This window comes from Radiomyces spectabilis (genome assembly GCF_025331425.1).
Source record: "Radiomyces spectabilis strain NRRL 2753 chromosome Unknown BYT42scaffold_18, whole genome shotgun sequence".
Classification (NCBI taxonomy): domain Eukaryota; kingdom Fungi; phylum Mucoromycota; class Mucoromycetes; order Mucorales; family Radiomycetaceae; genus Radiomyces; species Radiomyces spectabilis.
In genome coordinates, this window is record NW_026251943.1 from 356,606 (window position 1) to 378,365 (window position 21,760).

Consider the following 21,760-nt stretch of genomic DNA (forward strand, 5'->3'; position numbering starts at 1 on the left):
TCCTACGAATGAATAGGAAAAAGACATACATTCGTGTTGTACAACATCCTTGATGTGGACAGGCTCGCTCTATACCGCGAGGAATGTTAGTATGATGTCTCATTCTACACACTCCTTGATGTTGTCTGTGCATTGGAAACGACATATCCCGAATAGAATGAGAAAACAAACGAGAAAACAATTGAAACGACACACGGGGAAACAATGCGTATATGAGCGATCCAACGCGGAACAAGTATGAAGGGGTGCTATACTATGTGCATATCAATAGGTAGACAGCAAGTTTTAGGAAACAGAGTGGCAAAATAAAAGAATAACAAATTACGTGGTCCCTGCATTTGACCCCTTTAAAATGCCATGAAAATGGCCGTTTGCTCACTTTGCGATTCTTTTTTGGATACATTTTATTTCTCTAGAGTGCTCACTGTTTCGTCGCGAAGAGCGACCACTACTATGCTCATATAGATTTACATTCAATTCAGTATAAATACAACAGTGTTCACTCCATCCCATCCGACATTATCAACTCACCTTTTCCTCTCAAGTCTAATAAAAAAATCAATCATCACTATGAAGGCCACTTTCTTCCTCACCGTTGCTGCTGTTCTCATCGCCGCTGTCTCCGCTCAAGCAGGCCCCGGTCAACAACAATCTGACCATCACCATGGTGGACAGCGCCCGGCTGTTATTCAAGAAGCTGGTGGTGTTGGCATTGAAGGTCGCGTTAGTGGTATTGTAAGTTGATACAAGTATACCGCCATTGTTCGCTTTTACTTTTCGAGTAAACTCACTTTAATTGTATTCTAGTTGAACAATCTCCTCAAAGGTGGTCTCTTGGCCGATGCCAGTGAGGGTCACGGTGTTAACCAGGACGCCTTTTAAATGGCGTTTCTACCTCATCTTTTGGGTCCATTATGTTCTTCCATCCGCATACTTTACCCACATAATCATCTAAAACATACCCAAGTAGATTGGTTAGCTTTATTATGTATTCCACGTTTGTGTTGACCTGTTTTTTCATCCATACATTATTTTACATACACTACTTTACAATTGTCTTCGAAACTTTTTGATATTTTTGAGAACTGACGGGATCATTTAAAAGGCCCACAGTTATAGGTGGCGCTGTAGCACTATTACCGTAAAGAATAGGAAATAACGCAGAATTCTTGATGAGGCGAGCTCAATGCTCATACACCATGATTTCTTTATGATTTTTGAGCGTTTTAAATTTTTAGACGACACTGCCGCGCTACCTTGTCAAAAAAAAAAAAAGATAATAGAATTCCTAGCTTACCGTTGCAAGTTCATCCTGATCTAGCATGGTTTAAGAACGGACCGAAGTCATACAATATCCTGCAGTTGCAGGTACCAGTGAGGTGACTACGTCTAACGAAAAGAATGAAGAAAAAAAATTGCAAATTGTCGTACAGAATTCCTGATGTGACAGGTTGGCTCTGACGCCGTAATGAATGCTAGTATGGCGTCTTAATTCAGTAAATTCCTTGATGCTGTCTCCGTATCGTAATTGGTATGTCCTAAATAGAGTGAGAAAACATAGACATATATGAGAACACAAAGGTATACGGCAGACGCGGAAACAGAAGGGACAACAATATGCGCGTGTGCGATCCGATGCTGACGAGTTATGGGGAGTTAACTACAGATGTTATCTATGCGCATATCAATATATAACAGCAAGTGTTATGAAAGGGATGGCAGAATAAAGCGTTAGCAGATTACGCAGTCCCTGATGCATTTGATCCCTTAAAATGGGCGTGCGTTCACACCGTTGTCCTTTTTTAGAAACATTTCATTTTCCAAAAGAGCATTGACTGTATTATTTCCCAAGAGTAACTATCGTTGCTTGTGCAAATCTACGCTCATTTACTGGTATAAATACCACAGCTTTCGCTTCATCCTATTCAACATTATCGACTCATCTTTTTCTCAAGCCTAATTAAAACCAATTATCACTATGAAGGCCACTTTCTTCCTCGCTGTTGCTGCTGTTCTCGTCGCCGCTGTCTCTGCTGGTGGACATCGCTCGAATGTCGATCAGGAAGCTCATGGCGTTGGCAATGAAGGCCGCGTCAGTGGTATTGTAAGTTGACACAATGATACTCTCATCGCTGTTTTTTGAAGTTTTGTGATGACTCATTATAACATTATTCTAGTTGAACAACCTGCTCAAAGGTGGTCTTTTGGCTGACGCCAGCCAGGATCACCATGTTTCCCAGGACGCCTATTAAATGGTATCCCTGCCTTTCCAATGGGCCCACTATGACATTCATCCGCATAGTTCTGTTTAAATAATCATCTAATCATATTCAACTAGCTTGAATAGTCGTGTATTTCATTTTTTGTGTTGTTCCTTTATCCAATATATTATTTACGTATACGACCTCTACAACTGTTTCTTTTTCGAATTCTTCGGACCGTTTTAAAAAATGGCCGAAACATCGAGCGTCTCAATTTGTGGGGGCCGTTTATATGATTTCTAAGTATACCATGAAGGGCACTGGAAAGCAAAATCATTCAGATTGCATGAAATGCCTGATAACTATGTGTAGTTATTTTATTGCATAAATTTCTAAATGAGACTTCATTCGTCGGCGATAAAAGTATGGAAAAAATGAGACATGGATACGATAAGTTGGATAACACTATTGTGATACGCGGCTTCTGTTGCGGATTAATGAATATGGCAAAAATTTGAAGGCATTGCAATGGTGATATGGCGTTTGAGTACTCAATTGCAAAAGACTGTCTCAGAAAGAAGGTGCAGGGAAATTAAATTGGGTACATCAAAAATTTTTATCAGAATAATATGCTCATACCAGAAGAAGCGGTAGAATGCCAACAATCAATACATAACTTCACATGCGATTTAACGTTGTTAATGATCTAGGCCTTTGTGACAGCGGCGGTCAATGGAAAAAATCACATACCAAGCAAATACTGTTGCAATAATAATCTCTGCTGGGCATAAGCGGCGCTAATAATGGAGTATTCGCATTACCAATAATAATTCACTCCTTTGTTTCCCTATCCGCATCGCTGATCTGATCCATCTTCGCAGTATTCTTCCAATGATATATAGACACCATTGACATGATAACGATAAAGTAACAATGGAAAGCAGACATTATTACGACTGCAGCATGCACCGAAAGGGTAGAAAGTATAAAACTATTCAAGTTGAATTTTGAGGGGTTAATATAGTAAATTCAGTGAATTTGAGGGGTAGGAAATGCATTAACCGATCACCCATTTTCGCAAGGTTAAAAAATAACCTTGTTTTTATCCACTTTTATTGACAGTTTCGCAGTGAATGCGATTACGCTAATACATTTGGGTTAGGCCATAAGGAAGCATACAGTTGATGCCTATCAGATAGTGTTTTCCTTCTTGATCATGAGGTACAAGCATTTCAGTCAACTTTAAAATCGTAGTGAATATAATGTATTGTGGAAACAGTCAACACAAAAGTTAACTACATTGAATAAGGCTGATGAAACTAATTTACGTATGCTCTAAATAATTACTTGGCGAGAGGTTATTCGGATGCCTGATATAATGGCTCCAGATAATGAACGTGCAGAAAACAAGAAGCAAGTGAATGGGATGACAAAGAGGCCATTTAATGGGCATCCTGAACAATATGAGTGGACTGGCTGTTGTCAGCCAAGATACCGCCTTGGATAGCGTTGTTCAACTACAAATACAATAGTGAGCCATTAAGAATGTAGAAAATCGTGAATAAAGATCAACTTACGACACCACTGGTACGTCCTTCATTACCGACACCATTAATTTCTTGGACGATATCCGACGAGTGATTATCACCATGGTCACAAGTTGCAGAGACGACAGCGACAAAAACAGCAGCAACAGTGAGGAAGAAAGTGGCCTTCATAGTGATGATTGGTTTGATTGACTTGAAAGAAAAAGATGAGTCGATAATGTTGGATTGGATGAAGCGAAAGCCGTTGTATTTATACTAAACTGAATGGAAGCTAATTTACTCATCTTGGCAAACGATAAGAGGCACTCGACTAGAAAATGAAAATGTATCCAAAAAAGGAGAACGATGCAAACCCACGTCTGTTTTTAATTGCATTTGAAGGGATAAAAATGCACCAGGGACCACGCAATCCGTTATGCTTTATTTTCCACCTTCTTTCATGACACTTGCTGTCTACCTATCAATATGCGCGTATGTAACATATGTAGCATGCACCCCTTTCATACTCGTTCCGCGTTGGATCGCAGACGCACGCATTATTATCGCGTCTGTCTTCTCATTTGTTTTCACTTGTTTTCTCTTACATGTTTCCCCACTGTTGTTTAGAAGATACTGCTTACTGGGCGGAGACAGCATCACGGAGTTAATGAATGAGACATGAAACTAGTATTCATCCCGGCATGTCAGAATGAATACGTCACATCAATATTATGTACAAGCCAACTTCCGGTTATTCCTTTTTTTTTGACATCAGCAGTGTCCTCAGTGACGCCCTCTATGTGGGCTGTTGGACGATCTCGTTCATTGTATAAATCAGATCAACTGACATAGTTTGTATTACCCTTTTTTCTTTTCTTTGGCAATAGTATGTTGATGCCACCCGAAATATGGAACATTCAGTGATCTCGGCTATATTTCAAAAGTATCCGAGAAAGTCCAAAAGAAGGATTGTATAGTGTAAATGATGTATTGGATGAGAAACAAAATCAATACAAAAGCAAACTATATGATAAAGCTAAATAAGCTACTTGGATATGATTTAGATGACTATTTGGGCAAACTATAAGGATGAAGGACATAGTGGGTGCACACCATTTAAAAAGCATCTTGTCTAGCGCCGTAGCCCTCGCTGGCGTCAGCCAAAAGACCACCTTTGAGGAGATTGTTCAACTAGAATGCAATTAGAGTGAGTCATCGAAAAAAAAAGTTAGGAACACTGGTATCCTTGTCAACTTACGAGACCACTGACGCGACCTTCATTGCCAATACCACCCATTTCTTGGTCAACACCCGCTCGTCCACCAGCAGAGACAGCAGCAACGAGAACAGCAGCAACAGTGAGGAAGAAAGTGACCTTCATAGTGATGATTGCCTTGATTAAACTTGAGAAAAAGATGAGTTGATAATATCGGATTGACCAAAGCGAAAATTGTTGTATTTATACTAAATCGAAATGAACATGAATCTATCAGACGGTAACTACTTTTGACGAGCGATACAGTGGGACTCTGTGTTGGAAAAATTAAATGTATCCAAAAACGAATAACGTGGTGAACGCACGCCCGTTTCTAATGACATTAAAGGGGTGAAATGCAACAGGGACCATGTAATTCTGTTATTCTTTTTTTTGCCACTCTCTTTCCTAGCACTTGCTGTCTACTTAATGATATGCGCATATATAACATATGTAGCACCCCCTTCATATTCGTTCCGTGTTGGAACGTCCACATGCACATATTTCTTCTCTACCTGCTCTCTTGTTTTCTCATGTGTTTTCCCATATGTTTTCTCTTTTTATTCAGGAGATACCGTTTACAATGCAGAGGCAGTATCAAGGAGTTTATTGAACGAGACATCGTACTAGCATTCCTCACGCTATAGAGTAAGTCTATCACATCAAAAATTATGTACGACACCACTTACGTCGTTTTTCGGGGGGGGAGGAGAGGGTTGTTAAGAGTGTCTCACTGACACCCGAAACTATGGAAACTGTATGATTTCGGTCCTCTTTTAAACCTAATATTTCACATGAGCTTGCAACACCAAGGATCTGTAGTTTTTTTTGTGACAATGTAGTGCGGCAGTGCCACCTGAAAGCGTAGGAGATTCAATAATTTCAGCCATTTGAGGAACCAAGATCCGTCTGTAGGAGCTTGTCACATGAGGAATTTCTGCATCATCAAAGACAACAGTGGCTCAATTGTACCCAAAAATGTAGGACGTCGAATGATCTCCATCAGTCAGTCATCTTTAGAAACCATGACATATCAACATAATATGATATTATTTTTCCGTTTTTTACAATAGTGCGTCAGCGCCATCCAAAAATGTGGGGCATCCAAGCGTTGTCGATCATCTTTCAAAGTATATGACAGGTTTCAAAAACGAAGAAATTTGTGTTGTAGTATATGTAATATGTATTTGCGAGAAAGACAAGTTAACACAGAAGTGAAATACATGATGTAACTAATCAAAGTTGAGTATGATGTAGAAACTATTTGAACAGACTATGTGGAACAGGAGGCATAGTGGGCCCAAAATGAAGCAGATCACATCATTTTAAAAGGCATCCTGGGAAACATGGTGATCCTCGCTGGCGTCAGCCAAAAGACCAGCTTTGAGGACGTTGTTCAACTAGGCATGCAATTGGAATCAGTCAGCACACAAAGTCAAAGCGAGCAAATGATGATATCCCTGTGTCAACTTACAAGACCACTGACGCGGCCTTCATTGCCAACACCACCAACTTCTTGATCGACACCTGAGCGGTGTCCACCAGCAGAGACAGCAGCAACGAAAACAGCAGCAACAGTGAGGAAGAAAGTGGTCTTCATAGTGATAATTGGTTCGATTAGACTTGAGAGAAAGATGAGTCGATGATATCGGATAAGACAAAATGAAAACTCTTGTCTTTATACTAATTCAAAATGGACACGAACCTATAAGACGGTAATTACTTTTGACATGCGATACCGTGAACACTGGGTTGGAAAAATCAAATATATCCAAAAACGAATAACGCTGTGAACGCACGTCCATTTTAATAAGGGGCCAATTGAACAGGGACCACGTAAATATATTGCTCTTTGTTTTGCCATTCTCCTTCCTAGCACTTGCTGTCTACTTATCGATACATATGTAGCAACCCCCTTCATACTCGTTCCGTGTTGGATCGCCCACATTACACACTGTTTTCCCCGTCTACCTCCTTTATTGTTTTCTCAATATGTTTTCTCATTTTATTCAGGAGATACCGTTTACAATGCAGAGATAGTATCAAGGAGTTTATTGAATGGGACATCGTACTAGCATTCCTCACGTCATACAGCGAGCCTGTCGCATCAAGTTCTGTACGACACTATTTTGCGTCTTCTTTTACATAACTCTTTTGTTGGGAGTGCCTTACTGACACCCGCCAATACGGGAGATTATATTATTTCGGCTCTTTTTAAAATCATGATGCTTCGTCATGAATTTGCAACCTCAAGGGTTCCGTATCTTTTTGACAATATAGTGCGCCAGTGTCATCTGAGAGTGTAGGGCGTTTATTCAATAGTTTAATCTCATTTGCAGAAATCAAGACACTCCAGCAGGCGCTTGTTGCATCAGAAATTATGCGTTATTTTTTGTTTTTGACAAATCATGTGGCTCAATGATACCCAAAAATGCAAGACTTTAAATAATCTCGATCAGTCGCCTTTAGAAATAAACCTTATTAGCATAATATGCTTTAGTTTCCTTTTCCCTCTTGACAATAGTAGCTGGTTCGATCATATTTCAAAGTATTTAACAAGTTCCAGTAATAAAAATTTTGTATCGTTGTGTATGTAATATGTATTGGAAAAAAAAAGCAAGTTAACACAAAGTGAGGTACATGATGTAACTAATCAAGCTAGTTGATACGAGATAAAAGGCCATTAGAGCCGACTATGTGGATGAGGGGACGTAGTGGGCCCAGAGGATGAACCAGAAAAGGCCATTTAAAAGGCATCTTGTCTAACACCGTAACCCTTGCTGGAGTCAGCCAAAAGACCACCTTTGAGGAGATTGTTTAACTAAAACACAATCAGAATTAGTCAGCATGAAAAGTCAAAATGAGCGTTGATAGTATCCCTGTGTCAACTTACAATACCACTGACGCGACCTTCATTGCCAACGCCATTAGTTTCCTGATCAACACCCGAGCGATGTCCAGCAGCAGAGACAGTGGCAACGAAAACAGCAGCAAGAGCGACGAAGAAAGTGGCCTTCATAGTGATGATTGGTTGTATTAAACTTGAGAAAAAGATGTGTTGATGATATCGGAGCGCATGAAGCAAAAATCGTTGTATTTATACTAAATCAAATGCACAAATCTATAAAACGGTAATTACCTTTGATGAACGATACAGTGGACAATGGGTTGGAAAAACGAAATGTATCCAAAAAAGGGTAGCGAAGTGACCGCACGTCCCTTAATAACATTCAAAGGGATAGACATGCATCAGGGGCTAGACGATCTATAGTATTGCATTTTGCCACTTATTTTACATGCTTGATGTCTACCTACTGATGTGCCCATGCATGTATAACATATGCAGCAATCCCTTCATACCTTGTTCCGCGTTGGGGCGTGCAGGCACGTATTGTTGCCCCATCTGTCTTTTCCCTTGTTTTCTCACCGTTTTCTTATTCAAATTGAGAGCATACCGCTTACAGAACGGAAGTAAACCATCAAGGATTTTATTGCATAAGACACTTCATGCTAGCAGTTACCACGGCACGTCCCGTCACGTCATACCTAGCCTATCACACCCAGAGATTGTACGAGATTACTCAGCCTTTCATTTTTCTTTCGCTACTAACAACCCAGTGGCACCTAGAGATATAGAACATTGCTAATATTGTTTCGGTCACTTTGAAAATAACGGCCGATCAACATGAACGTACCATGCAAATTAAGGATTATGCACATGTCCTTACTCTTTATGATATTATCAGTGTCTCAAAGACACCCAAAAAATGTAGGACTGTAAATGATCCCAATCAATTATCTTTAGAAATCATAACATAAATCAGCACAATATGCATTTATTTCCTTTTTCTTTCTGATAATAGTAATGCGTCAACATCACCCGGAAATGTGAAACAGTGATGATTTTTGGTCAACTTTCAAAAATACCCGAGGCATACCAAATAAGAAGCTGCAAAATAGGGTAAATGTATTGCAATGAAAGTAACAACACAAATGCAAACTATATGATAAAGCTAACCAAGCCAGTTGGGTATGATGTTGGATGACTATTTGAACAAACTATGCGAATGAAGGACATAGTGGACCCAAAAGATGAGAGAGAAATATTGTTTAAAAGGCATCCTGGCCGACATGGTGACCCTGGCTGGCGTCAGCCAAAAGACCACCTTTGAGGAGATTGTTCAACTAGAATGAAATTAGAGTGAGTCATCGAGAAATATCAGAACGAAGTACCCTTGCCAACTTACAAGACCGCTGACACGACCTTCAATGCCAACACCACCAGCTTCTTGAATAATAGCCGGGTGCTGTCCACCGTGATGATGGTGAGATTCTTGTTGACCGGGGCCTGCTTGAGCGGAGGCAGCGGCGACGAAAACAGCAGCAACAGTGAGGAAGAAAGTGGCCTTCATAGTGATGACTGGTTTTGATTAGACTTGAGAGTAAAGATGAGTTGATAATTTGGATTAAATGAAGCAAAAAATAGTTGTATTTATACTGCATTAACTACCGTGATAGTGGCTTTTGACGAACGATACTGTTGAACGCACGGTTGGAAAATGAAATGTTTCCAAAAAAGGATAGTGATATAAACGCACGTCCGTTAAAGGGATCAAATGCACCAGGGGTATGTAATCAATAACTTTTTATGTTGCCACTCACTTTCGTAACACTTGATGTCTACCTATTGATATGCGCATATTTTAACATGTAGCAACCCTTTCATAACTCTTTCCGCGTTGGATCGCTCACACAGCATTGTTTCCCCTTCTTCCTTCTCATTTTGTTTGGTTTGGTCATTTTTTCCTCGCAATGCTTTCTCGCTCTATCAGGAACATACCGCTTGCAGTACAGACAAAGTCAAGGAATTTAATGCATGAGACACTATAGTAGCACTCATCAGGAATGAACGATACATCATACTGGCATCAACACAGCACGTCCATTTGAGTGAAATAAATAGAATAAACCATAATGGAACGTAGAAGACAGCTTTGTATTGTGACTCGAATGAAAAGATCTGCATCTAAAATGCCTTTGGGTGCATCTCTAAATTCACTCTGCGATAAAAGATTATTGTCAGGCTTAATGACGAGACGATTAGATTGAACGGTCAATGTAAAATTTTCGAACTGGCTGTCATGGATGCACAGTATTGCGCGTAAGTGGTGTTTCTGTCTTGGCTCCTCAGAACCCTGATACTACATATTAGGCTGATTCCGTACATTCGCCACTGGGCGCGCCGCAATGACAACCGACATGCAGCATGTTGAAAGTTTTACATTTAAAAATTGCGACCAATCAGCATAAGCTCGCAAAATAAGGTTTTTGTATCGCTTCATCTTTTGTTTTGGCGATCATTCGTCGGGCCATCCGAAAATGTGGAACGCTCAGTAAATCTTGGTCAGCTTTCAAATGGCCCAAGGAATCCGCTCCCCTACCCCCCCCCAAAAAAAAAAAAAAAAGAATTGCAGGGTAGTGGAAAACACGAAAAGTCAAAAGAGAACAAAGAGATAATTATTTTGAAGAATTTGCCATTGACTTCCACTACACCCAAATCCCTTACTTGATCACCGTCTTCATTCGTTATATTACCGTGACCATCCTCATTATAATCAAAGCCTTTGATTCCGGATTAATATCGAAAACTGAAGAGAGGGAAAGGAAGAAACAACATCAAACTTATTTTACTGACGTCTGTTTGTTATTCAACAATAATCTATTGATCCGCTCCGTTAAGAATAAGGACATAATTACAACCGTGGCCACTTCCCCTCTGTTGAAGGATGAGGGTGCGCCTCTCTGTGATTGGCCAATTTCTCTCTATTGACGAAAATATGGGTGCACCTCTCTGGTTATGCGCTGACTACGTACCGGAAAGGCCGGTTCAACTAGACAGGAGGGTGGTGTTAATTACTTGCAAACGGCAATGGCAAGACAGTACAAGAATAAGAATAAGAAAAAGAACAAGGACGAGGACATCAAGGAGAAACAATAGCTAGGACAAGAAGCACTATTCTTGATTGAGGTATATTCATGGAAAAAGATTTGGAAATTCATACTAAATGATATATAAAGAGCAGATACGATAACAGAATAAATAATTGAGATGCAGGAACAGCATGAGATGACATATGGATCAACAATAGGGAAGAGCATAAGAGCCAAGCATAGGGGCACGCGCATGGGCCAGCATGACACAGCAAGGACCGTGCTTTGGCCATTAATACACATGGTCGTGCATTATGGCCAAGACAACGTGTGCGAGGGAATGGTCATGATGTCATTCTCCCTACTGTTGAATTATGTGCGCCTCTCAGTAGTGTATGTAACAAATATGGATACATACAGAAAAAAATCTCGGGAGTGCAAATGTGATGATGATAGGTCATACGACTCGTACACACACCACAAAAAAAAAAAAAAAAAATTATTTTGTAGAGTGTGTTTTCAGTCATCTCCTCTCCATTCAAACAACGATGCCTGATGAAGGACTGCAGGCGTCTACAGTCACTGCGAGCTCACCGTAGCAAGGGTCACTCACGGGAATTGCTATTTGAAGTTGGACAAAATGGTAAAAACAATCGTAAAAGAATAAAACCAGCGAATCTGACGCGGTTTTCGTGTAGTCCTTGTGTCTGTAATGCGGTTGAACGGGAAGTTCAAATATCCACTTGCTAGTTGTGGCAAGCAGTACACGTCTGTTGACACGTTTCATCAGCACTCCGTTAGAATTCACCACTTAACATAGTATATCTTCCTGAACAGCGATGATTACGATGATATACCCAAGAAGTCACCAAAAATTGCAAAACATGACGAATTCACAAAAGGTCGCAGGTTTCATTTGGGCTTGAAGCTGGATTCGGCCAGACGCTCAAATCTGGTGTCTGAAGCATATGACTGTGAAGCAATTGCCCTTCATCTGGAGCACGAAACAATGGAGGACCCTGATACCGTTCGTTGTCTTACCCATGCTGACGAACTGCACAACGCGTGCCTCAAGCTCCCATTCTCATCACGGACCACCACCTTGCCCATGACGCGCGTTTTGCAGGTGCACAAGGATGACGATACCGCAGCGGTTCCCCATCAATCCCAGGCAATGGCCACAGTTCCCGACGAAACAGTATTCCATCTCAAACAGACAATATGCAAGTCCTGGCTGCCAAATGTTATGGACAGATTGGATGACTACGAAGAGCCATCAAACGAACTTCAAGCTGCTCTCAACTTTGACTCCCGGCAAGGCCCAGCTCTTATACAATCCGTCGCGAAGTTGTTTACCGGTTCGCTGGTCGTGGATACCGCTATAATATTCATCATTGTTGCTGAAGCTAACGGACGTTCAAAAGCGGTTGATGTACACAGTGAAACAAGTCTTAAATCGCATCCGATCATTGCCAACGGCGTGTACTCATAAATGTCCATTGGAATTTTGAAGAATCCGACGGTTTCGGTATCAAGAATAAACTCAAGATAGCGTCCAAAACTATGAATGTGCTATATACAATGTCCGTGGATATGAATGTCGAGCGATTGGTAGACATAGGACCAGAGACATCAGCACTCATTACATCTGTCCTGCCGAAGCAAGCAAGGATCTTCCTTCGCGCTGATGCTGTCAAAATATTCATAGAAGCGTACAACAACCTGATTTCACGTTTCCAAGGGCCACCGTGTCTAACCTCCGACAAATTATGTCTGGCTTTGATGATGTGAGCACTTACAAGTCATGGAGAGCCACCATTGAAGTGAAAACACTGTAATGTATTGGAAGAAAATAATATCAACCCAAGAGCAATCTACATGGTAGAGCTAACACGCTAGTCGGATATGATTTGGATAAGAATATGCGGATATAAGGGACACAGTGAAACCCACGATGCGACAGGCATATGATTTAAAAGGCATCCTGGGAAAGACCGTAACCCTCGCTAGAGTCAGCCAAAAGACCAGCTTTGAGAGCGTTGTTCAACTAGAATGCAATTAGAATGAGTCATCAGAAAAAAGTCAAACGAACAATGATGGTATGTGTCACTTACGATACCACTGACACGGCCTTCATTGGCAACACCACCCATTTCTTGGTCAACATCCAGACGCTTTCCTCCACCTCCACCTGCACCAGCAGCAGAGACAGCGGCGACGAACATAGCAGCAACAGTAACGAAGAACGTGGCCTTCATAATGATGATGTGTTTGATTAGTTGACAATTTGCATAGCTAAAAACACTCCTATTTATAATGAACAAAATGAACATAGTTCTATATAACAGTCGCTACTCTTGGCGACCGATCAAAGTGAGAACTCGACTGGAAATGAATAAATGTATCCAAAAAGGGATATTGCCATGAACGCACGTCCGTTTTAATTGCATCTGAAGGGATAAAAAATGCACCGGAGGAAGGACTAGGTAACCTAGTGCCTTTTTATTTTACCACCCACTTTTGCAGCAATTGTCGTCTACCTACCGATATGCGCACAGCCACAAATGCTACGTATGCAACGTATGCAGCAACCCCTTAGCAACTCGGCCCCTGTTCGATTGCCTGCATATGCATTATTTCTCCATGTGTTTTCTCACATTCTATTTAGGACATCACTTACAGTACAGAGACAACGTCAAACAAAGAGAGGAAACGGAAGAAGGCCGCAATGCTAACGTCGGCCTATACTGTTATTGTAAGAAGGTTCAGTACGTCCCCAGCCACCCGTGCTAAAAATACTGGGGTGCTAAGAAGAAACGGCAGCGGGGCGGCCAGGATTAGAAGAGATAGAAGATTCTGGGTCTGTCTTGTTGCCCGCCAATATGGAAAAGCTCCACATACAAAAGCAAGAACGAGCATCAGTGGGCCCCTGGTAGACGCAGGTGCGAATAGTTCGTTCGTAGAGAGCAATTCATCAAAAAAAAACCTCAATTTCTCTGTCAAAACTAAAAATAAACAAAAAAAAAAAAAAACCGCTTGGCGATAGCTAATAAAAGTGTGAAAAGTGATAGCACGGTTGAACTCCAACTACAATATATGGAAAAAACGTGTGTTCACACATTTATTGTCATGCAATTGCTTTCAAACTCGTGTCAGCATTGGTTTTAACCTCAAGCAAAAACTAGGAAATCGGTCTCACAAGTGTAGCCACCCTCATGGGATGATCAACAGAGAGGTTCCTCTAGCGATATTCCAAATGACACGCCCGAGCCAAACTATTCACCAGCAGGTCCTGCTACAGAAAAGGAAGCTATTCAACGTTCACTAGATGCAAATATGAAGAATCCCAATACCCCCTTTTTTTTGCAGAAATCCGGAATCTGCAATCTATCAGGAGACAACCTACAAGTGCTTCTTTGTACCGTCCGTAATATCCGTTGCCTGTTGTAATAAAAATGAAATCCAAGGAGCGATCGATACATTGCTGAGAGATGGAACTATCGAACTGGCACCAACGAATACACCTTGAAATAGCCCTGTCGCATGGGCGATAAGTATGGCAAATACACCGGGATCCACGCCATAACAACAAAATTCTTGTTGAGGAGGGTTGCTATAACACTGCCACCCAAGATCCCTCAAATGAGCAATGGACTCCCGCGGACGTTAGCTCAATTATCCGTAATAATAATAAAAAAGCCTCTCATATTCTTTAAATTAAATTTCAAATGATGACCATAAAACGCGTCTTGGAAGCTACTGAACATTTTCAAAAACATAGTGTCGTGGCTGAAGCGGATAACGTATGAAAACGGTAATCAGCTTAGCATCTTGCTAAGTACAACCATCCTTTTATCAAAGTTTTAGCCGCTCAGCCATTATCCTATTTAAGAACATAGACCGAATAAGCACATATAAATATCTCCTTATAATTGACAAAATAAAGCGTTATTTTTCCTATCCCTAACCCTCTTGTTTCCCACTCTGGTGATCTTGCCGGTATATCTGTCAGATTTGAGTACTCCTTTAGAGTTCAGTTTAAATCTGTAGTTTTTTTCCTTCTTTATTTCTACCATAACATGGTCATATTTATATTTTCTATCAAGATCATTTTTATGTCTACAATCTTCAGGAAGGTTCTCGTCAACTTCCTGCACGGTTTTCTATTATTCCGAAACATAACCAATCAAGAAGTATTACGGACCACTTTAATGCTAAACGGATTCGGTCTATATTTCTTCCGTTTTCCAGGCAATACCTTTGGTATGCCTCGTTCATCCATTGGTCCTTCATACCTTCTCGAAGGTTCCTCCAGACATCGATCTGCGGACGAGCCAATGCGCTGTCTTCCGTATTTGCTAAACTTTGGTATAGCAAATCTAATCGGCGCAAAAGAAGAACCGGCGTAACTGACATATCAGATCCGAGTGAAGTACGACAATAGCGAAATACAAAATAAATAAAAAAAAAATCCCGAAAAGGGAGAACAAAAAATGTGAAGAGAGTGGGATTCGAACCCACGCCTCCGAAGAGATCACGGCCTTAACGTGACGCCTTAGACCAACTCGGCCATCTCTCCACTGTTATTTTGGAATCTTGAAAGGAGTTGATAATTAGTAATGAAGTCACGTGATTCGACCAATGGGGTGCCAAGGATTTTATAACGTGCTGGAATCCCGATCAGGTTGAGCTGCTTGAAAGCTCCAGTTTCTTGATCCTCTATCATATCCTTAATACCCTGTGGCTACGTGGCGTGATTGGTCGCGAATATATCTTAATTTTTATTACTTTTATTGGTTGAAGACTAAAGTATACCTTTTAGCCATTTCATGATATAAGGTTCGGCTTTGATCCTTAGATTCTCAAATATCATGCGTAACATTTTTCATGCATGAGTGCGAGTGGTGCGTTGAACGTCGAGGTTGGTCTCTCGCACCCACTACAGTTAATATTTTGAGAGACACTGCGAATTTTTTGTGGTTCAGTATTGTGCAAGCATCCCTTTTCTAGACTAAACTCTTTACTTTGGACGAACTTTCTCATTTTGGGTGATCACAATATTCTGCGGAGTACCAACAGGAGGTAAGCGACAGGGGAAATGGTCCGTGTAGCTCCTCCTTGATCTTTGAATCAATTGTTGTAACTGGTAAATTGTCTTATCGACGCAAATTTTACTGCTCATGCTGTCAGTGCTTTTAACGCTACTGGCACTACAAACCGTACTAACAGGAGTACACGTTCTACTACTACCGGTTATGTACAAGGTCACTGTGAAAAGTGTGCTTCTCGATACTCTTCAGGTGTATTCGTACATGCACAACAAACCGGGCCACAATGTGCACAAGATATGAGAACTTCGGGCTTCGCCACCTTCATTTCCTCCCGCGCTTGACGATGGTACGCTTTCGCTGATGCCAGTAATCTACCATTTCGGCATTCATACAATCGGTAATTATGAATATTTCAAACTGTCAAATAGGTTTCCAGTCTTTACTTAACCTGGATTTCTTTCTTTCTTCCTGCAGCAATTTCACTGTTATCTGGCAGTTATTATTTGACAACTGCTATTGACAAAACCTCTTGATGTGAACGACATCGGTCCTGGGATTGTGCCTGAAGCTGCGGCTGATGATTCTGGTGCCAAAGTCGTTATCGAGGATGTTATCGATGAAGAAAACTTTTATTTATTCATGGGCCTATCTGACGACGATGACTACATTCGGCAAGAGCAGGTGAAGGAGGACCACGAAGAAATCCTGCCGTCGAGCTTGGCCAACTGGCTTACCTGGATCGTCATGACTTGGGGTCTACAGTTTTCGTACGAAGTCTCTGCCGAAGGCGCGACCGAAACAGTTGATGATGGGCATCAACTCTATTTTTCTGATATGCAGGATGGGGTTTCGATTCCCTGCTGAATTGTCGACTCTCGCAAAAATGGTTTGTACACCTGATAGGGTCAAGTCTATCATTCGTTTTGTGGTCTGCCCTATTTGTCATAAGACGGAAAATATTGGTGATTCTGCGGTTCTCCAGGACATTCGCTCCTACTCTTACATATTTCGACTGGCCGCACGAACATCGGTTTACGCACGGTCAACCCCCGCTTCGGTGCCCTATCAATGCCTATTGGGACGGTACAATGATCCTGTGGAAGTGAACTTCGTCAAGGTGATCCGCTATCTCCGATCCTACTTAACCTGGCCATTGAACTTCTTTTGTGCAGCATCATTTATGATGCTGCGTTTCTCGGTGTTCCACCGCAGTTGCAAGCACGTAGAAATTCCGCGGCATCCGACAGTCGATGAACTCCAGACATCAAAGTCGAGATGACGATCTATTTGGAATTGGTTGAATTGCTTCGCCGGGTGAACGAAAATACAGATCGGCGAACCCTCAAAATCCAACAACAAACTCTACGAAGATGCAAGCAAGGAGAACGGAATGATCATCGAGATGTTTGTGGATTTGGCGACAAGGCTACCTAATTTTGAGCGACTGACTTCTGTCGGAGAAATGGAGCTCACGGTCAGTTTCCTGGACTCCATTCTCGCCCACCTATTTCATTGCCCCGATTTAAACAGGCACCTCATATGATTGAATCGTCAAGAGGAGAGCACCAAAAACTGCAGGCCGGATGCCACCATGGTGCGTTCCCACAGATAGCGGTCGATGTAACGTTAGGCTATGTGGAAGTCAAGCCCTCTGATACATCCATCGATTCAGAGACAACCCTTCATGGACCTGGTTCGTTTGAGTAAATCTTCTCGCAATCTTATGCTGAGAAAATCACGAAAAGTCATCACCATCCAACGTGTGGCCTATAAACTGGTATTCTATTTGGTGACCGAGCGTTTTAATCGAGTCACCATCATGGCCGAGATGTTAACCATCAACGCGCCAAAGACTATCACAGAGATCGGAGCTTTTCTGTCGAAAGTCGATGATCTAAGAGGTTATTGACTTTATATGAACATGACATGGAGCCACGTTATGCAAATACAAGACCGCATGAAGATGATGCTCTGACAATGGAAATGGTGCCCCAAATGTCGAACAACAAGACCTTGCAGCTCGCAAGGTGGTATCGGGTTCTCCACAACAAAATACCATGTCGACAACTATTGTATCGACTCTATTCTTTTCACTTCGCCGCTTCGACTTGCTCTTTGTGCTCGGCCCATGCCGAGTCCTCGCCCTGAAGAGAGAAGCTGCGTATCGAAGCGTCGTTCAAAACAAAGCGCAAAAAAAAGCGAAAGAGGAACAAGCAGCCGAGGGTCACTCGAGAACTAACCGCGGCCTTCAGAGGAACCGCCTGTACTTCCGAAAAGAAATATCATTAAAATTGCGAAAACGATTTGACACGTTACGTGGAGGAGGAAGATCATCAGAAATGAAAAACCCGTCTCTACCACTCACAAGTGCGGTTGGGTCGTCTCTTCTTGTTTTTTCATTATGTTTTCTTCTTCCTCTATCGAGTCTTTAATTGTAGACATCAAAATAAATTGGACAACCCGTCATACAACGCTTTTTCCCTACAAAAATCCTTTGCTTTTCATTGATGTTGATTATCTCGTTTCCTCACTAATGGATTTGGTGCAAAATATATTATTGAAGCAAGTCTTCAATTTGGCATTATGTTTTTGTTCATGTCGTTTCAATGTGCAGTGACGGCAAAGGACTTGCAACATATCCATTGACAGTATTAATAATGGTCGTGCTTGGTGATGGTTGCGAAGGCGGTGGAATGGACAGCAGTGCAACAGAAAGTCCTAATTCAAGGATTTCTGGTGCCTGTAATACTGCTGTCTATGATTCGCAGGTTTTGCCAGGGCCTAATAGGCGACCTCTTTTTTAGTAATGGCGTACCGGACTTACTCTAGATGCGCGCCGAAATGAAAAAAGCCTTTTGTGGTATTAGTATTGGGTTGCTGTTTAGGAGCTTGTCCTTTATTGGTGGTTTTTTCGCGGCCTCAACGGTATCATTAACCGCTTGTTGTCCTTGAAATAGGCGACAAACATTATCCAATATATCCCGATTGTTCTTGCCTCGACTGAATCGAACCTTTATTTCCGGTAGAGGGCGACACTATACATCGAACAGCAAAGCACTTGCGTTCTCAGTACGTAAACAAGGTACTTCCTACTTTGCACGAGCTTCGTGCTAAATCCCCTACAGGAAAACATCCAATATCCATCAATCTAGTATCTCGAAAAATAACTTGTCCGAACAGTCTCCACATTTCCTTTCCACGTTCTTCACACTATACCCTCAAAGGAGGATACGAATTATACAACCATGAGCAAGCGGTAGCTTGGTGAACAGAAGGTTCATAAGATATATCTCGGTCGTTTCCGATGAATAAATCTCTTTTTTTTCATTTGGCTTTTTGTTTAAATATAAGAGGAATGTATACTTATTGACGAGCACAGTCAACCATTGCAGAGATCACCGTGCAGATATAAAGTATATATCTCTCTACTGTTACCGCAGGAGCTGAATATTTTCCATCGGCTAGGCTGACGCTTCACCTTGATATCCGTAACGCTCCAGTAACATGTAAAGTTTAGGTTAACGAGTTAGCGAGGGTCCAGGGGGGATTGGATTTTTATAGAAAGAATTTTTTTTTTACGCCTGTGACGTTGGAAATTGCAGGGGCCACGAAAAAAAATATAATAATAGGACCGATGTTTTTAACCGTCTTAGAAGAGTCGGGTATAAAAAAATTTTCTAGAGTGGCTACGAATCTTTTTTCTTTTCTCCAGAAGAGGTGACAAGCTTACGTGTACGGATAAACATACGAAGAGACTTGTTCTCTATCTCCATCCGTGGGAAGGTCTGAGAAAAACCAAAATGCCTTTGCCGGGCGACTTGTGAAAGCAAGTGTGAGCGACCAGAAGTACCTGGCAGGTTGGACTGTTTGACCGTTGACGACATCTTGTCGGAGGGAGGTTCAGCTTTGTCATTTAAACTGCTTGCGGGTGGTAATGCTATGCAGTGCAATACGTAAGGCTGGCCTTTGTGTCAGTAACTCGATTCAGACTACTCTGTCTCCTCTTCTTCTCCAATTTGAACAAAAAGTAAATGAAAAATAAATTTGTTATTAACTTTCCAAGAAATATGGAAAAGCCAATGAGCATTCGCGGTTAAAAGCTGCAGTGCCATCTCATATGGTTAATGGGTAAAAGATGAGCTCAATCATCCTTGAATCAGTCGTTGATGCAGGGTAGAACTCAAAGAATCGGTGTGACCAAATGCCGTTTGGCTAATAATTTTCCGGTTATTCGTTCTTTGCTTCTATAGTTATAAAACCATCCAATACAACTGAAAAAAAATTCACGTCGCGCGAGGAAAAAGTTTGTTTATTGGCACAATCTTTGTCATGGCAAATTGCAATAGTTTGCCCATCTGGGGAAAGCATTGAGTCGTAATAGAAAAAGGCGGATTTCGCTGGCATGAAAGGATAGAACGTAAACGAAAAAATGATTTCAGGTCTACGCCATTCAACTTCATGAATGATAAATATAAACAAGCCCTTTTTGAGGCGATTTCTTGCGCATACACTGCGTCATGAACATGAAACGGCAATTTTGCAAGCACATTTTTCTTCAACTGTTTTTTTTTTCTTTTTGTTTTTGTTTTTTTTTTGTGGTGCCCCTGGCACGTTTCGAAAGGGATTAAAGTCAGCAGCAAAACAAGGCTGGCTTTCTTTTCGGGTTCTTTTGGAAAGGAACCGTGAAGAGTAAAGTTTTCCTTATTTTGTTGGGAGCAGCGTCGGTCTCTGAAATCTTGCATGGGATCTGTTTAAGGAAATCCCGCTCGATTGGCGTCTGATGTTGGTGTGTGTAGTTTCTTTTCGGTTTACTCATTTATGTAAAGAGAATTAAGACGGAATTGGAGGAAACCACATGTAATACTGGTATGCACGTCATGGCTCTGTTTTTTTCCAACTTGATAAACCCATTTCTTAATTGATTGCAAGTGGTAAAAATAGAATCATACGAGGGCAGTGCCCTCATTCGCCATGACTGAGAAGAAACAAATATTATTTAGTCTCAAGACGGAGTTCATGGTTTTTTTCAAGCACAGCATGCCATGCTTTCCTTTTTTTTTCGTCTCCTGGTTATTTCGGTCTCTTTTTGCTGGGATCATCGCTGTTGGCACCAAAAGTGAACGATTTCCAAGCAGAATTGCATTGGATAAAAGTTTTTCATGTAGCATTTAGGTTGAACAGTTTCCATATATCAATAAAAAACAGGGCAAAAAAAAACCCCAGAAGAAATAACCTAGGATGACAAATTTCACAAGCTCATCCCATCGTTCATCCGAGCGTTTTTTCCCATGACAATAAGTATGAGATGGCTTCAGTCGGACTTGATAGATGCTTGATGTACTTTTTATAGGATTTTTAATTTTTTGATGCGAGTATTTCAAAGAGTCTCCTCTGCAAATAAGGATGAACCTTGTTTACTATTGGTTTTTCATAAATTTCTCGGGGATAGCGGGCATTTTGCGCGCATTGAATCCTGAAAAAAAAATCTCATCAGATGTCAGCTTCTAAAACTTTCTGATTTCTCAATCTAAAGCGAAGCACACCGATTTGATCAGTCGATAAAAATGCCACGATAAGTTTCTTAAAGCAATTCTTGATTTCTGATTTTACCATCGCCTTTTTTTTTTTTGGCATGGTTACCTAGAATTTTAAACGAATGCTGTACAAGGTACGCACAGACAGCATACTTGGCATTCATTCAGGATTCACAAGGAACAAAAAAATAGGAATCGAGGAAGGAATGGAAATCGGATGCAAAATGAAAACCGGAGGAGATTAAATTGTGGCCATCGGAAT

The 21,760-nt window shown here is 41.2% G+C and overlaps 11 protein-coding genes and 1 non-coding gene across 12 annotated transcripts; 4 read left to right on the forward strand and 8 right to left on the reverse strand.

The window, feature by feature from the left end:
* Positions 1–570: 570 nt before the first annotated feature.
* Positions 571–882, forward strand: BYT42DRAFT_618682 (uncharacterized protein; the record flags this gene model as incomplete). The annotated part of the gene is made up of 2 exons (XM_051572313.1): positions 571–735; positions 808–882. The coding sequence occupies 2 exons, from the start codon at positions 571–573 to the stop codon at positions 880–882; spliced, it is 240 nt and encodes a 79-aa protein (XP_051418406.1).
* A 1,096-nt stretch (positions 883–1,978) lies between these two features.
* Positions 1,979–2,252, forward strand: BYT42DRAFT_618683 (uncharacterized protein; the record flags this gene model as incomplete). The annotated part of the gene is made up of 2 exons (XM_051572314.1): positions 1,979–2,104; positions 2,178–2,252. 2 exons carry the CDS (start codon positions 1,979–1,981, stop codon positions 2,250–2,252), a joined length of 201 nt encoding a protein of 66 aa, XP_051418407.1.
* A 1,349-nt stretch (positions 2,253–3,601) lies between these two features.
* On the reverse strand, positions 3,602–3,952 carry BYT42DRAFT_649219 (uncharacterized protein). Its single transcript, XM_051572761.1, has 2 exons — positions 3,779–3,952; positions 3,602–3,718 (listed from the first exon to the last, which is right to left on the reverse strand). Exons 1-2 carry the CDS (start codon positions 3,917–3,919, stop codon positions 3,644–3,646), a joined length of 216 nt encoding a protein of 71 aa, XP_051418408.1. The 5' UTR covers positions 3,920–3,952; the 3' UTR covers positions 3,602–3,643.
* An 891-nt stretch (positions 3,953–4,843) lies between these two features.
* Positions 4,844–5,108, reverse strand: BYT42DRAFT_618685 (uncharacterized protein; the record flags this gene model as incomplete). The annotated part of the gene is made up of 2 exons (XM_051572315.1): positions 4,844–4,918; positions 4,986–5,108. The coding sequence occupies 2 exons, from the start codon at positions 5,106–5,108 to the stop codon at positions 4,844–4,846; spliced, it is 198 nt and encodes a 65-aa protein (XP_051418409.1).
* Positions 5,109–6,307: 1,199 nt separating this feature from the next.
* Positions 6,308–6,582, reverse strand: BYT42DRAFT_618686 (uncharacterized protein; the record flags this gene model as incomplete). Its single annotated transcript, XM_051572316.1, has 2 exons — positions 6,308–6,382; positions 6,457–6,582. The coding sequence occupies 2 exons, from the start codon at positions 6,580–6,582 to the stop codon at positions 6,308–6,310; spliced, it is 201 nt and encodes a 66-aa protein (XP_051418410.1).
* Positions 6,583–7,728: 1,146 nt separating this feature from the next.
* On the reverse strand, positions 7,729–8,001 carry BYT42DRAFT_618687 (uncharacterized protein; the record flags this gene model as incomplete). The annotated part of the gene is made up of 2 exons (XM_051572317.1): positions 7,729–7,803; positions 7,876–8,001. 2 exons carry the CDS (start codon positions 7,999–8,001, stop codon positions 7,729–7,731), a joined length of 201 nt encoding a protein of 66 aa, XP_051418411.1.
* Positions 8,002–9,092: 1,091 nt separating this feature from the next.
* On the reverse strand, positions 9,093–9,394 carry BYT42DRAFT_618688 (uncharacterized protein; the record flags this gene model as incomplete). The annotated part of the gene is made up of 2 exons (XM_051572318.1): positions 9,093–9,167; positions 9,230–9,394. 2 exons carry the CDS (start codon positions 9,392–9,394, stop codon positions 9,093–9,095), a joined length of 240 nt encoding a protein of 79 aa, XP_051418412.1.
* A 2,159-nt stretch (positions 9,395–11,553) lies between these two features.
* Positions 11,554–12,405, forward strand: BYT42DRAFT_550179 (uncharacterized protein; the record flags this gene model as incomplete). Its single annotated transcript, XM_051566116.1, has 2 exons — positions 11,554–11,556; positions 11,734–12,405. The coding sequence occupies 2 exons, from the start codon at positions 11,554–11,556 to the stop codon at positions 12,403–12,405; spliced, it is 675 nt and encodes a 224-aa protein (XP_051418413.1).
* Positions 12,406–12,885: 480 nt separating this feature from the next.
* On the reverse strand, positions 12,886–13,171 carry BYT42DRAFT_618690 (uncharacterized protein; the record flags this gene model as incomplete). Its single annotated transcript, XM_051572319.1, has 2 exons — positions 12,886–12,960; positions 13,028–13,171. The coding sequence occupies 2 exons, from the start codon at positions 13,169–13,171 to the stop codon at positions 12,886–12,888; spliced, it is 219 nt and encodes a 72-aa protein (XP_051418414.1).
* A 2,238-nt stretch (positions 13,172–15,409) lies between these two features.
* On the reverse strand, positions 15,410–15,492 carry BYT42DRAFT_t156. Its single transcript has one exon. It is a non-coding gene; the product is annotated as a tRNA-Leu (tRNA).
* A 5,072-nt stretch (positions 15,493–20,564) lies between these two features.
* On the reverse strand, positions 20,565–20,819 carry BYT42DRAFT_589505 (uncharacterized protein). The gene has a single exon (XM_051570379.1). The coding sequence runs from the start codon at positions 20,778–20,780 to the stop codon at positions 20,595–20,597; it is 186 nt and encodes a 61-aa protein (XP_051418415.1). The 5' UTR covers positions 20,781–20,819; the 3' UTR covers positions 20,565–20,594.
* Positions 20,820–20,895: 76 nt separating this feature from the next.
* On the forward strand, positions 20,896–21,640 carry BYT42DRAFT_589506 (uncharacterized protein). The gene is made up of 2 exons (XM_051570380.1): positions 20,896–21,080; positions 21,130–21,640. Exons 1-2 carry the CDS (start codon positions 21,002–21,004, stop codon positions 21,204–21,206), a joined length of 156 nt encoding a protein of 51 aa, XP_051418416.1. The 5' UTR covers positions 20,896–21,001; the 3' UTR covers positions 21,207–21,640.
* The last annotated feature ends 120 nt before the right edge of the window (positions 21,641–21,760 follow it).

What these genes read in the sequence shown, in the direction of transcription:
- BYT42DRAFT_589505 (XM_051570379.1), bottom strand. Translation starts at nt 20,780, where the DNA reads ATGAGTAAACCGAAAAGAAACTACACACACCAACATCAGACGCCAATC.
- BYT42DRAFT_589506 (XM_051570380.1), top strand. Translation starts at nt 21,002, where the DNA reads ATGCCATGCTTTCCTTTTTTTTTCGTCTCCTGGTTATTTCGGTCTCTT. An exon ending in CATCGCTGTTGGCACCAAAA is followed by an intron (nt 21,081 to 21,129) that starts GTGAACGATTTC and finishes TTTTTCATGTAG; the next exon opens with CATTTAGGTTGAACAGTTTC.
- BYT42DRAFT_649219 (XM_051572761.1), bottom strand. Translation starts at nt 3,919, where the DNA reads ATGAAGGCCACTTTCTTCCTCACTGTTGCTGCTGTTTTTGTCGCTGTC. An exon ending in AAGGACGTACCAGTGGTGTC is followed by an intron (nt 3,719 to 3,778) that starts GTAAGTTGATCT and finishes TTGTATTTGTAG; the next exon opens with TTGAACAACGCTATCCAAGG.